The sequence below is a fragment of the Parasteatoda tepidariorum genome, chromosome 5 (assembly GCF_043381705.1).
Source record: "Parasteatoda tepidariorum isolate YZ-2023 chromosome 5, CAS_Ptep_4.0, whole genome shotgun sequence".
NCBI lineage: Eukaryota > Metazoa > Arthropoda > Arachnida > Araneae > Theridiidae > Parasteatoda > Parasteatoda tepidariorum.
This window is the reverse complement of record NC_092208.1, coordinates 857,893-872,685: the sequence shown is the minus strand read 5'-3', so window position 1 is coordinate 872,685 and position 14,793 is coordinate 857,893. Positions and strand designations below refer to the sequence as shown.

The following is a 14,793-nucleotide window of genomic DNA, read 5'->3' as shown; positions in this document are numbered from 1 at the left end:
ACAAGGGAAACTAGGGAAGTGTGACTCGCCAATTTTGAAATAAACTAGTGGGATGTATGCCTTATGAGGAATAATTTTAGATGGCAACATTCGTTTCGGCCCATAGAATGTCCTATGAGAGATAAAAAAATAAATAAATACATAGAGAAATCGGTATTCTATTACTTCAATGCAGATTATTAGTTATTGTAATTATCTCATACTCCAATTAATTTTGTGGTACTTTCACGTATAATAACTTCTTCCTCATTATTAGCTAGAGAACAAAACGTATTTTTCAAGTATTGTCGAAATACTGCTTAAAAAGGAACATCTTTGGTATATATTAAACATCCTCTTGTATATATATATTAAACATTGATTTCTGGAAAATACACTTTTTTTAAGACTTCGATTTTTTCAAAAATGTTTTCTTATGTTTCAACTCTCATGTAAATGAAATTTATTACTGTTCACTTGTTTTTATATTGGAAAATTTTTTGAAAAAAAATTTTTTAAATTTGATGCTAATTTTTTTTAAAATTAACCTAGCATGTTTTTCTGAAAAACTACAGATATATAAAATTTTCGAAATCAATTTTGAAAATAAATATGCATTATATAGTACGCACAAAATTTATTGGAGAATTGGATAATTACAATAACTAATAATCTGCATTGAAGTAATAAAATATCGATTTCTCTATGTATTTATTTATTTTTTTAACTCTCATAGGACATTCCGTGGGGCGAAACGAATGCTGCCCCCCTAAAATTATTCCTCATAAGGCATACATCCCTCCAGTTTATGTCGAAATTGGCGAGTCACACTTCCCTAGTCTCCCTTGTAAGCTAACTTTTGCTTCATCTTATCAGTAACAGAATGTTTTTTTGTAAAAATGTTAATGAATGCCATTTATTTTTTTTAAAATTATTGTTAAAAAATTAAGTTAGAAAAACAATAATTTAAGGCAGTTCAGTTACAAGTAATGATATTCTTCTTCTTTATTAACACGAGTAATTCTTATAATCGAAGGTCCAAATCTTTAATAGTCAGAGCGTTTTTGATGAAAACCTTCATGATTTCCATGAACGCAATGCCGTGAACTGTGAACTATTATCAAGTGAAAAAGTTTGCAGACTTGTAAAATACCTGTCTGAAAAAAAAGACTGAAAAACAGTTTGGAGTGAAAATGCAAACTTTGAAAAAATTTTAACTTTTCATGATATTGAACTGAATATTAAATGAGTAATATATTTCTTTTTATTAGGATTGAAGTATAACATTGCAAATTAACACAAAACACAATTTTTTAAAAACAATGATGATGAAATGGAAAAGATACGTGCGAAACTACGTGTAAAACATGCATAATTTCAACACTCTTAAATCAGCTTCACACATTTTAAACTTAGCTTTTCATATTTCACAAACTCTTTTAATATGCCTCCTAATCACAAAAAATAGGCATCATTTTAAACAAAACTGGCTTTGTTCGCATTTTTTCATCATTATTATACGTTTTAAAATATATGCCATTATTTGTTCTTTACGGTATACGAGTATTATACCCTATTGACAATATTAGACAAGTGAGCTAATTACAGTAACTGTGATTAGTTTTTTAACAGTTTTTACTAAATTGTTTATTTAATTTTAGTTCCTCCCAAATGGAAAACACTTCCTAAAGACCAAGAACTGGTTTCTGGTGATCATTTGTCTGTTGAATGTTTAGCCGAAGGTCACCCACCACCTATTGTCAAATGGAAAATTAAAGGTATACATTATTAGTTTTATCTGGATTGTAGTAATGTTTAGTTCGAGACGCACTCTAAGCCGAGTTATGAGACGCATTCTAAGATTCTATGTAATATCTAAATTATCAGGTGATACTAGTATAGGACAGCTTCATTGTTTTTACGCGATTGTTTGCGCTTGTTTACGTTCTTGTATCAATGGGCTTAAATTAGACGATATATCATATAAATTTGATGACTGGATAAATTAGACGATATATTATATAAATATGGAACATTTATTGCATCAAGCATTATATTGTAATAAATGGGTCCAATTATTAGATGCCCTGTAGTGTTTTAATAATTGCATGTTTTGCGCCAGTTTATAGGCAAGAACATAGGGGAGAGTGGGGTCAATTGTAACAGGGTACGATTGTAACAGAACAAAATTTCGAGTTTCGGGTTCTAGATTTGGTTCCTAGGTGGCGCACAAGGAGTATTTAATAAAACTACATGTACACCCCTGCTGGCAACCATTTTTATGTACTTTTGAAAGAGTTACATCGCAAAAGATATTTTCACGCTACGTAAGTACTTTTTTTGGTATTATATTGTAACAAAGTAATTTTGTTTGAACACGTAAAAATTATTAACCGAATATGTAAGTGGACACCTTAATTAACATTTAAGAAAAAATTAGTTTTGTTAATTAACTAGCATTGTTTTTAACAAATGAAGCTGAAATGGCGTCTTGGGGACGATTGTAACAATAAGTAAAGGGACGATTGTAACAGCTGAAAATAAATAATCTTATGTTTACAAACCATTACTTAACTCTTTAAGAACCACCAATAGTTTCCTATATCATTTATATTATGTTGCATGTGCATTATTTTATTTGTCACCTTTCACAGCATAAATTAAAATTTTTAACCCCTTAAAGTTAAAAGTTTAACCCTTTAGGTCTCTGCTCATTATTATTTTTACTCCTAAAATATCACTACTATTTTGATCAATAAAAAAATATATCACAACTATGATAATATGTATAATTAACTATGTTTTAGTTGAATTTATGAACTGTTACAATTGACCCCGTAAGTGGGGACAATTGTAACAAGTGCACGACTGTCAAAAATTGTTAATAACTAATATAATACATTTAAAATAAGGTATTTTGTTTCTAGTAGAGGATAGTCTACTTTACTCGTCTGTCAATTAATACTAATAATATATTGGATTTTTTGTCAGTTAAAAATAGTTAAGTAAAAAATGTTACAATTGATCCCACTCTCCCCTACATGTAACGGATTTTTATGCAATAGTTCTTAAACGGTCATTTGACCAGTTATGGTATGTTTAGCGTTAATGACAGTCACCTTCTTGAACCATTATGATTGCACTGAACAGAAATCATGCATTTTATGATTGCACTGTTTCATGAACGGAAGTTCCCTTTTTTTTGCGCACTGTTCACATGAATGTTATGTACATTTTTGTATGCACATAAACATATTATTTAATTCTCTTTTACAGATGCTACAAATGACTTGAATTCAGATCCAAAGATAAAAATTGAGGGCAATACTTTAATGATGGAATCTGTCTCTGAAGAAGACGAGGGCAATTATGTGTGCGAAGCTTCGAATGGCGTTGGGGAGAAAATATCACATATTTTTCTGCTTTCTGTGCTCGGTACGGCCATAGTTAAATGGAGAGCGAAAACATACTTTTTTTTCTTACGCTATTATTATAATTTCATAATTGTTATTAGTGTATTCTAAACAATAATCATGAATTACACTTTTTTAATATCAAATGTATTTCTCAATGGTTTAATTGAACCTGGTTATTTTATATATATAATAGCTAGTATTGAACATCTGATACTAAGTTCTGCTTCATTATGTATTTCATTTATACAGTGTGTTCCGTAAAAACAACCCTTAATATATATATATTTAGAATCGTTTTCAAAGAAATGAAGACAAAATGTTTATGTACTTTGGGAATGCGAATTAATTTTTGAGCAAAAAATACTGTAAAAATCCGACAATTCGCATTTAAGTGAAGCAAGTACTGAAATCTGTTTATTTGCAAAGGAAAATAACTGAGTTGAATTATTGAAAATATCTTTAATCACAGTAATCAAACAGGTTTTAATAATCTGTATAACCGTCTTCCTTAATTGTGATTAGTTAGATTTCGATATCTTTTCACCTTTTTGTTTGCTTAAATATTAATTTGTTAAAACAATGAGTAGACTTTTTTTTCTCATCATTTGTGATAAGGACTCTAAAAAATATATATTAAGGGTGGTATTTACTGAACACCCCGCTTGTGCTTTACCAAAGCATTTCATTTTATAACCGCGTTGAACGGCTGACCCAGTTTTGGGTTTACGAGTACCAATATTCAATGCCGTAGCCTTGTAATTTTGAACCCAATTCAGAAGACAGGAAAGACAATCTAGAAGGCTTCTAGATATTTTACGTCAGCACTGTGGTCGGTGCAAGCAGAATGCGGAATTCGTATCGACCAGCCATCGCTGGGATTTGAACTCGGTTCACATCATTGGAAGACGAGTGCTCTGTCCTCTGAGCCATCACGGCTGGTACTTTAATTTTACGCATTACGATATCTCGTACTTTTTTCGTACTTTTATTTTTTTTTTCTAAAAATATTATAACATGTATTAAAATATTATAACATTTTGTATAACATGAAAAAATAAATAAACAATATGGCCCACAAATACCTAACCGAGCAATGTTTAAAACTATTCTGTGTGCTGTCCTTAAAAGGCTCTAAAATATGAAACTGGATATGTATTATTTATTTTATTATAGATTATACTCAATCAAGATATCTTAGTATATTATAATTATAATTATAATTATTTGCCAAATATGACTCTGTATTTTTTTTTCAGATGAATGTTTTTCATACTTTTAATGCAGCAAGTTGTTTTTATATGAATTATTTTCTATTGTTATCTTAAAAAAACATGTTTTGAAGTTTTTGTAACTTATGATCGTTTAATATATTGTTAAACTCCACAAATGAGTTTTAAAACCTATGCAATCCACTTTGCTCAGCAATTATATCTATACTTCTAAAATTGTTTAATTAGTTCTAATTAAATTTTGATACCAATTTTTTATTAATATTTTTAGTAGTCCGTGAATTTTTTGAACATTATGCGTATGCTGTTTAAGACAAACGTATTTTATCACAGATTTCCGATCTTTTATCGCTATTAACCTGTTTTCATTCTGATGATTTTAATACGGCGGAAACAGCATTTTTGCAAAAAATATAATGAATGGTTTTAAAAAGTGTCCCTATAAATTTTGTAATACATTCAGAAATAAATATATGTTTAGAATAATATGCCATGATAAGTAATATATGTTTGTTTTACCGAAGTTTTCTTTTTTATATTTCTTCTTTTCTTTATTTATTCTTTTTTCTGCGCATTTCTTTTTTTTGTATGTATTTCTTCTTTTTTGTATGTATTTCTTCTTTTTTCTACGTATTTCCTCTTTTTTATATGTATTTCTTTTTTTGTATGTATTTCTTTTTTTGTATGTATTTCTTCTTTTTTGTATATATTTCTTCTTTTTTGTATATATTTCTTCTTTTTTCTTTGTATTTCTTCTTTTTTTCTATGTATTTCTTCTTTTCTCTATGTATTTCTTTTTTTTGTATGTATTTCTTCTTTTTTCTACGTATTTCTTCTTTTTTCAGTGTATTTCTTTTTTTCGTGTATTACATGACTCGATGTTATATTATTGTTTTAATTTCCATGACTGGCACAGTGTGGCGCTAGTATTCCATTTTGAGAAGTGATGGGACTTAAAGGCGTCTCATATTTTCGAATAACAAGATAGATATTAAGTAGTTCCTACTTAAGTTGTTTTCACACCAATACGTGGCCGTGTTTTCGGTCGACAAAGATGAAGAGAAAATCCAACAGCTATCGTTTGGGAGCTTTAAAATATGCTTTCGTCTTCGGAATCATTTTCCATCCGTGTCGAACAGAAGACATGTTTTCAGGTAAGTTAATTCACATCATATGACTTGTTATGATTATCTAAATGTGTATCCTATTTCCAGTCCAAATTATTAGATGAACTGTAAAATTCTATGTAAAAATCTTAATTATGAGATGATACTCTATAGAACTTTATTGTTTTTACGCGTCTGTTTGCACTTGTTTACGTTCTTGTATCAATTAGTAAAATCAGACGATATATAATATAAACTCGACGATTTGATAAATTAGACGATAGATTATATAAATATAGAATGTTTATTACATTAAGCTTATAACGGTATATTATGATAACTAGTCCTAATGATTAGAGGCACTGTAGTTTTCTTAAAATAATGACATGTTTTGCACGAGTTTACAGGCAATACTTTTATACTTAAACATACATGTAATGGGGTTTTTATTCCGGAAATTTTTTATATTCTTCCTATTTGTATTTATTTTTAACGTGTTGCATTGCAATGTTAACCCATTGATACAGGAACGTAAACAAGTGCAAAAAGCATCGTAAAAGTATTGTATAGACAGTATCACCAGACAATTAAGATTTTACATAGAATCTTACAGTGCGTCTAATAATTTGGCCAGCGACTGTTCAGTACAGTGTGCCTTGTTTCTTTTTTTAAAAAAAGCAATTTTTTCATAAATTTGTTTTAAAAAGTTACGTATAAATACGTTTTACAACACTTAAAACAATTACAGTGAATAAAAACAGAATAGTATATTTAAGATGGATAAATGTAAAGTAGTCTAATATCTTACTTTATTCTCACATCATTATTTTAAAAATTAAAAGTGTATTACTATAAAAGAACGTTTAACAGCTTGTTATAAGAAATTAATAAGTATTTAGGATAAGATTACTCAATGTCAGCATCTTTAATTGTTAAAATCTATTGTTTTAGTTATAGCCTTTTAGTAAAACTACTCATAAATAATTTTAAAGATAAATTTGCTTTTAACTTCGGTTTAATATTCTGGAAAATTATTAAATCACTATTAAGCATTTCATACACCGAAAAGCAGACTTTCATGCATTATATTACCTCAATAGTCAGTGAAGTATAGGCGGGTGATGGAATATTTTTAGGCCAGCGCATACTTTTAAGATTCACTTAAGGATTAAATTTGAACGTTTTGTATTAGCATTAAATTGAAATATTTTATCTTACGATATTTCATATAAACGCACAATTCTATTTACTACTCCATGTATCTTTTCAAAGTTCCCATAAATATAAATGAAAGGATTAAATGTTGTTATCAATAAAAAGCATGATTTCTTTTAGCAATTTCTTTAATGAATTACTAGTTGCTTTGATTTAATTTGTTTCATATACTATTATTTAATTAAAAAAAATATTGAACTTTATAATTGTATGATAAAATACATTATTTATTGTTTATAAACTTGTTTGCTAAGCAATAGAGCAGCATACAGTTTTTGATATCACTGTTCATAAATTATATTTTCACTTCCATGATGTTTTTAATATAGTCATCAATACTTTTTACGATGCTTTGAATGCCAAAAATTTATAGAAAAATGCACAATATTTTTTCTTAATTGTTTGAAAATTTATTTTAAGCGTTTTTATTGTTTCTTAATTGCTTGAAAAAAATTTACACGTTTTTGTTGTTTCTTAATTGTTTGAAAATTAATTTTACGCATTTTTATTGTTTCTTAATTGTTTGAAAATTTATTTCACATATTTTTATCAGCAAGTATAGCCATTTTGAAATCCATTGAAACATTTAAATTAACAAGTCGTGAACAATTTTAGGTGGTCGTCCCAGAATTCAGCCATTTAGTTTTCCCGAAAAACTAACTGAAGGTGAGAAAACGAAAGCACTCTGTTCTGTGATTCAAGGAAGAGGACCACTTAAATTTACTTGGTATAAAAACAATCAAGTTCTTCAAACCTCAACGACAACAACAGTACAGAACCATGAGGATTATTCTCTGTTACTTTTTAACTCACTGACTCTTGAGCACAGGGGGAACTACTCTTGCACAGTAACGAACTCGTTTGGAAGAGACTCATACTCATCAGAACTCGTAATAAACGGTAAATATTACCATTATTATCATTATTGTAGTGTATCTACCACAACCAAAATGTAATTCCAATTCACTAGTATACAAAACATGTTAACTCGATTCTTTGGTGGGGTACCTTTTCGTAGATAAAGGTTGTTGATAACTCCTTTTCCCGCATTGGTGATCCGGACGTGATGTGGACACACCTACTTTAATATAAACTCTCTACTTCGATGGATGGTCCACATTGAACAGTTGATTTTCTACTTGCCACTTTGACATTGTCCTTTTCACGCCGTTGCTTCTCAGTCTCGATCGCACACAACGTATACACTCGACTGTTAAAAGGCAACACAGGAGAGACTACTACCGTGGACATAATACAGCTCTCTCAATCAGCACTCAAAAAGTACGGTGATCTTAATCCAGCTCTCCCAGCTTCTCACAAAACAGCAATGAATCAACTTGTGGTATCCGTTCATCAAATTCTATCACAGATATAATTTTGATGGAGGAGTGCTGTAGTGTATCTACCACAACAAAAATACAATTCCAATTCAGTAGTATATAAGCCATGTTAACTCGATTCTATGGTGGGTTACCTTTTCATAGATGAAGGTTGATATAGTCGATAACCACTCTCCCCACAATTATTATTACTACTATTATTGCTTGCATATTTAGTGAATAATAAAAAGACAGAATGCCTTAAGGTGTATTTTAAGAATGGCACAAAAAATTTATTCTAAATTAAATTATTCCGTATAAAAATATTTATTTTTCATAAAAATGGTACAACTGATTACAATCTTCTAATTCAATCTTTAGAGAAAGAACTCGAAATATCACATGATCTTATTGGATACCTGCAAGTGACGTAGTGTAGGTATCTCTATCCTAATTGGTTGTTGAAACGTGGAATTTGTTTACGTTAGCAACTGTTCTGTCCATTCTATTTCGAATAAGCCAAGCCCATCAAGTAGCAGTTATCTTAAGTGACACAGCCTATATTCCTTTCTTTCAGAAAGATTTCAAATCTTTCACAATATATGTACACAAATACTTAATACAAGGAAAGGAACAAAGTCATGTAGAACGTAAACAAATTAACTATGCATCGAAGTTGCCAGATGCACAAAACAAGGATGCTTCACGGTTATAATAAAATACATAAACAAATAATTAATTTAATTTAAGCAGACGAGAAAGAATTATATTTAAACAAATTCGATACTGCTTTGCATTTAATTAACTTAACGTTAATAAACCTTCTAAATTATGTAGAGAAACGTATCTCAACTTTAATTCTCGATTTTGCTGATAAAGATTAGCTGATGCTGACGTCATAGGTCACATGTGTGGATATGGGTTGTCTTCATCTTCTTGGTGTACAAGTACCCAATTGAATCCTGTTTACCTTATGAATAAACAAAACTTACGGAATTAAATAGATAAAATGAATACTGTATTCCATTTGGAGTTAAAATTTGAAAATTTTTGTTGATTGAGTAACTATGCTAATTATTTCTATAATTACTTATATAAATATTTATTTTATTGATCTTTTATTAGGGGGACCGGAAAGTAATGTCGTTTCTGCATTAAATATTCGTTAGTTTTAAAAACAGATTCATTTTCGATCCAGCATTGAAAAATAGTTGCTAAAAAGAGTGAATAAAATATTGATCAAATATAAAATCTTGGTGACAAATACCAAATGCATCTAAACGACATTGCTTTTCGGTCCCTAATATTTAGCAGCCCTTGAAAAAATGTAGTTCATTTTAATATTTTTATTTTATTTTATCGATCCACTCTAATGTTTAAATCATAAAGGGCTTCCATGACCACCCTCAGTTATTTTTTTTTTAGAATCACTGTCCACTTTCAAAGTCAAAAACGTTAATAAATAGTAGCAGATAAATTAATATTAATCAATAATGAGAACAGAAAGATTAAAAGCATCAAAGATTGCTTGAAGAAACTTAGACTCGTTTTTTAATATCTTTCCGTTTTCTCTAACAATCAAACAGATTTTATTATTTTAAATTTCGCTTGGCGCGTTATATTCCGATAGTTTTTTTTTCATTTCAATAATAGTTAGCAGTCTCTACTATGCAAGGACTGACTTTATTTCCTCCAAGAAATATAAGTATATATAGTAAGGGCGGTTTAAAGGGAACATCATCTATGTGCCCTTCAAGGTACACAATACATGAAGATAATGGTTTTATATCTATTATTTCAACATATATATGCTACCGTGAATGCCCGAAATTTAAAAGAATGACGACTTACATCGATGAATGTCAACAGTCGCTTTGGTGAATGTCCGAAATTTTTGTTACATCCCATTTGATATTAATTTATTCGTTGATATTATTATATATTTTCGATATTTTAACATCAGTGTTCGGAGTACTGGTTAAATGTATACCGGGTAGTGGCACTTAACTAGATCTAGTATATATTTCGGACATTGACTAAAGCGACTATGTGATTGTCACTATTCACTGATGGAAGCCACCAATTTTGATCATTCACAGTGGCATATATAAATGAATGTAGGCGTTTCTCAGTTCGTATCGTATTAATTTTTAAACAACCAATATTACATTATTATGATTTCTTTCTAAATATTAGTTAATTCATATTGTAATCCATCTCTTGTGTTTACAGTTCCCCCTTCAGTTATTCAAGAGCCCAAAGATTTAACTCTTGAAGAAGGTTCTACGGCTATATTTTCTTGTGATGCAACAGGATTTCCGGAACCCTCTGTTTCCTGGAAAAAAGGTAAAACAATGTACGCAAAACATTCATAGACACGAGATATTTAAAAGATGAGTTACCTAGTACTTGAAGTTAATGTTAAAATGTGTATATATATATATATATCAGGACTAGAAAAGTAGCCCGTCCGCCCGTCCTCGACGGTCAAAAATTCTCCGCGGACAACGAATTTCTCGAATCCGACGTCCGCGCGGACGGCCATTTTCCCGTTAATGTTCGTGATACATTTTCAATTTTTGTTATCTTACAAGAGTCTTGTAAGTTACAAGGCAGCAAAATGACCCACAATACAGCAACATACTGCGCATATATTGATGTTTTCTCTGTCTGGGAGTACTGCAGCGGTTGAAAGGGGCTTTGCAGCAATAAACTTACAAAAAAACACAATACGTACTGGTCTTAAACAAGAAGCTTTAAAAGCAATTATGAACATCTACCTAAATGGAAAACCCCTTTCAGATTTCTGTTCAGAAACCTCTGTAAATCATTGGCTTGATTGTGGAACTGGCAAACGTCATATTTGATTCATTTAAAAAACGCAGTACCCTCGGATAACTTGACATTCCAGATAACTTGACCCTTGTCATTTAAATTATTTCATAAAAGAAATACTAGGTTACTATTAGTAACCTAGTATTTCTTTTATTACTGTATAATGTAATCCTAGTAACGACTAATTCATTGTGCAATTTATATAAATGTTTGTAATAAATAGGAGAAAATTATATTTTTATTTATTTAAAAGCGACGGGTTAGTTTCAACGGAGGACGGGTGCATTGTTGGACAAGCCGTCCTCGGGGACGGGTAAAATTTCTGAGTTTTTTCGAGCCCTGATATATATATATATATGTATATTACTGTAAGTGTCCGAAATATATACTATGTCTAGTTATGTGCCACTGCCAGGTATACCTTTGACCGGTACTCCAAACACTGATGTTTCTCCTAATCTATCTTCAGCAGATATAAAAATATCGAATAAATGTAATAATATCAACAAATAAATTAATAGCAAATCGGATGTGACAAAAAATTTTGAAAAGTCTAATATGTTTATAAAAGTATATAAAAAAGTATATAAAAAAGTATATGTATATAAGAAAGTCGAATAAGTTTATGATAAATTTTTTCTTCCAATAGAAAATTTCAAATCAAAATAACAATCAAATTTATTATAAATTGAAATATTTTATGAAATACAAATTCAAATTAAGGCATTTTACAGTAGAGGAAGAATAAATGAGGAATAAGTGGGAGAGAGGTTCAAAAATGTGAATGGTTTATCGTCTTTTTGAAAAATAGAAATATGATTAGTTTGGGGCTAATTTTTGATAATTTCTTAAGCTGGAGAGGTAATATAAAAATAAAGCTGAAACAGCATTAGATGTTTTTTTTTATTCTGAGTATCTTTTAAATAAATATATTCCATTTTGAATAAAACTCTTCATTTTTTAAATCTTTTATTTTTTGCCTTGTATATTTATTTTTACTGTCGCGATTTGGTCGGTAGCATAGCATGTTTCTTGCCAGCCGAGTTCAGGTGATTGCACTATATCTATCATTAAGCAGTGGTTATCTATAAAGAAAAAATCGAAGTTCAATTTTCTTATTTTAGCAACCATTTTGATTTTTAAATTTTACAATACGTTTATTTCAATAAACAATATAATATTGCCATGACAACACATATTTACGAGAAAAATAGTCGGAGGATTACATGCACCTAGCTACTACTTAATTTACTTTATTGACACCAGACCCCAGGACCACAGTAGATTATAATTAAAATTCATATTGACGTAATTTTCAGGATCTAGGGGAGTATCGTAGAAAAAATCGTTCGACAATACTTTCGCCAAAACACAATTTGTTTTGCCGAATTCACGATTTTATCGTATTTGGCGAGATCACGAATGCTTAGTGCGGGTCATATATAAAACAATAAAAGAGTATGAAAGAAATGTTTGATTTACTGCGCATAAGCTGTAACTCATAAAATAAGTTCAAAAATATAGAGAAAACGTCAACAAAAAAATATGCATACATAAAAAGAGAAGAAAAAAATAACTAAAAATAATACTTTCTTTAAAAATAATTTATTATTGAAGAAAAATAATAATTTAAAAAACCGAAAACAAAATAATGAAAAGATTTAATCTCTCAGTTTTTCATTTTTATTCTGTATTTTCTTGTTTTTTACTTAATTTTTTTGCTTGATTGTTTTAATTTGTATTTTTTTCTTTCAGTCTGCATTTTTTCTTAACTAGTTCTTTTCTCGTATTAATTCTTTTGGTGCTCCTCACACTATTGTATTGATATATTTTGTTTTGGCTGTATGAATACAATATTAGAAAGCACTCTTTTTTCAGATATAGTCATGTGAGCTGATGAGATCATATATTTTCATTATACTGTTCCCGGCTTTTAAATTTGTATTTTTAATAATATTTTTTTTTAAATTATTATTCTTAATTATTTTTCTTCCTTTTTCATAAATCTTTATTAGATTTTTTTCCATGTTTTCTCTATATTTATGTCTATATTTATCGATAAATCTGTTTAAACTTTTAATTATTTTTCTTCTCTTTTTTTAAAATCTTTATTAGATTTTTTTCCATGTTTTCTCAACATTTATATGTATATTTATAGATAAATCTTTTTAAACTTACTCGTATAACTAAATATTGTGCATGCATTTTAGCTCTTAATTCGCTATTTATTGTTCAATGTTTAATTTTTTTCAGGAACTGAAAGTATAACGGATGAGAGAATGAAGTTTTTTCCAAATAAAACATTTGTGGTTTCAAATATAAGGAAAAGTGATGAGGGGACTTATTCTTGTACTATTAGTAATAATATAGGTCAAGATATTCACAAACTAGTCTCACTCTATGTAATTGGTAAGAGATAAGGAAAAAATAGATCAACTCATAGGATTGTTTACAAATTTTTAGTACCTAAAATGCTTTCGGTTCCCGAGTTATTTTATATACTCAGCTACTTAAAAACTTAATATTACTAAATATGTGTGCTAATTAATAAACGATGACTTTCTTTGAATATTTTATTATTTTACCTTTATTTGTTTTTAAAAATTAGCATTCATTTGTAAAAATATGTAATAAATTATTATAATAATAGTGTGGTTTTTTCTTTTCTTTTAGTAATGTTAATCATGAAAGTAAATAGTAATTCATATTTTTGTCACGAGTATAATGATATGTAATTATTAAATAATAATTCAATAATATTATATCATTATATTGCTAATCTCTTTTAATAATTAAATTATAATTATTGATAGTGATTAGTAATGATGTATATCGCCTCTATGAAAATATGTTTCGTTCATGAAATATCCCAACTAAGATTTTTTCTAGCTACTTTCATGTAAATGGGTTGTTATGAAGGTGACTAAAATATTTTGTAATTTATTGATTTCCAATAATCGTTTTGCTATGCTCTGTATCAAATCGCAAAAATGTTCATTTGAAGATACATTAACATATTAGTTGTATAAAATATATAATTCATTCCTTTGAGTTATTTTAGTATATGCATTGCATTTTGCTATACTTTAATACAGATAAACAACAAATGTATCATTTGAAATTTCCTTAATATATTTCTTTCACATAGTGTGTATCATGTTTCTTTAAAATGTAAATGTCACACTTCTTTCACGAGATATGCTTTTTTTTCTTTAATATATTATGCATCGATATATTATTTGCATAAAATATATAACTATATCTTTTATTTTACAGCTAACCAGTATACGTTGCATTTTTCTATTTATTGTAATATGGGTTTATAATTTTTGTTTAAATGACTCATTTTGATTTCACTGAATAAGTTGCATAAAATATATAACTATATCTTTTATTTTACAGCTAACCAGTATGTGCTGCATTTTTCTATTTATTGTAATATGGGTTTATTGTTTTTGTTTAAATGACTCATTTTGATTTCACTGAATAAGTTGCATAAAATGTATAACTATATCTGTTATTTTACAGGTAACTAGTATGCGTTGCATTTTTCTATTTATTGTAATATAGGTTTTTTTTTCTTTTCAAAAAAGTCATGTTAATTTCCCCGAATGAGTTTCACATTTCTTTCACATAATGTATACTACATTTCTTTAATATTGAGTGCATTTCACATTTCTTTCACATAATGTAT

At 28.7% G+C, this 14,793-nt stretch overlaps 2 protein-coding genes across 2 annotated transcripts in view; both read left to right on the top strand.

The window, feature by feature from the left end:
* Positions 1-14,793, top strand: part of LOC107452020 (cell adhesion molecule Dscam1-like) — a 140,555-nt gene that overhangs the window by 86,972 nt on the left and 38,790 nt on the right. The window lies entirely within an intron of this gene.
* On the top strand, positions 5,181-13,519 carry LOC139425604 (cell adhesion molecule Dscam2-like). Its single transcript, XM_071180917.1, has 4 exons — positions 5,181-5,778; positions 7,561-7,845; positions 10,497-10,610; positions 13,353-13,519. Exons 1-4 carry the CDS (start codon positions 5,679-5,681, stop codon positions 13,517-13,519), a joined length of 666 nt encoding a protein of 221 aa, XP_071037018.1. The 5' UTR covers positions 5,181-5,678.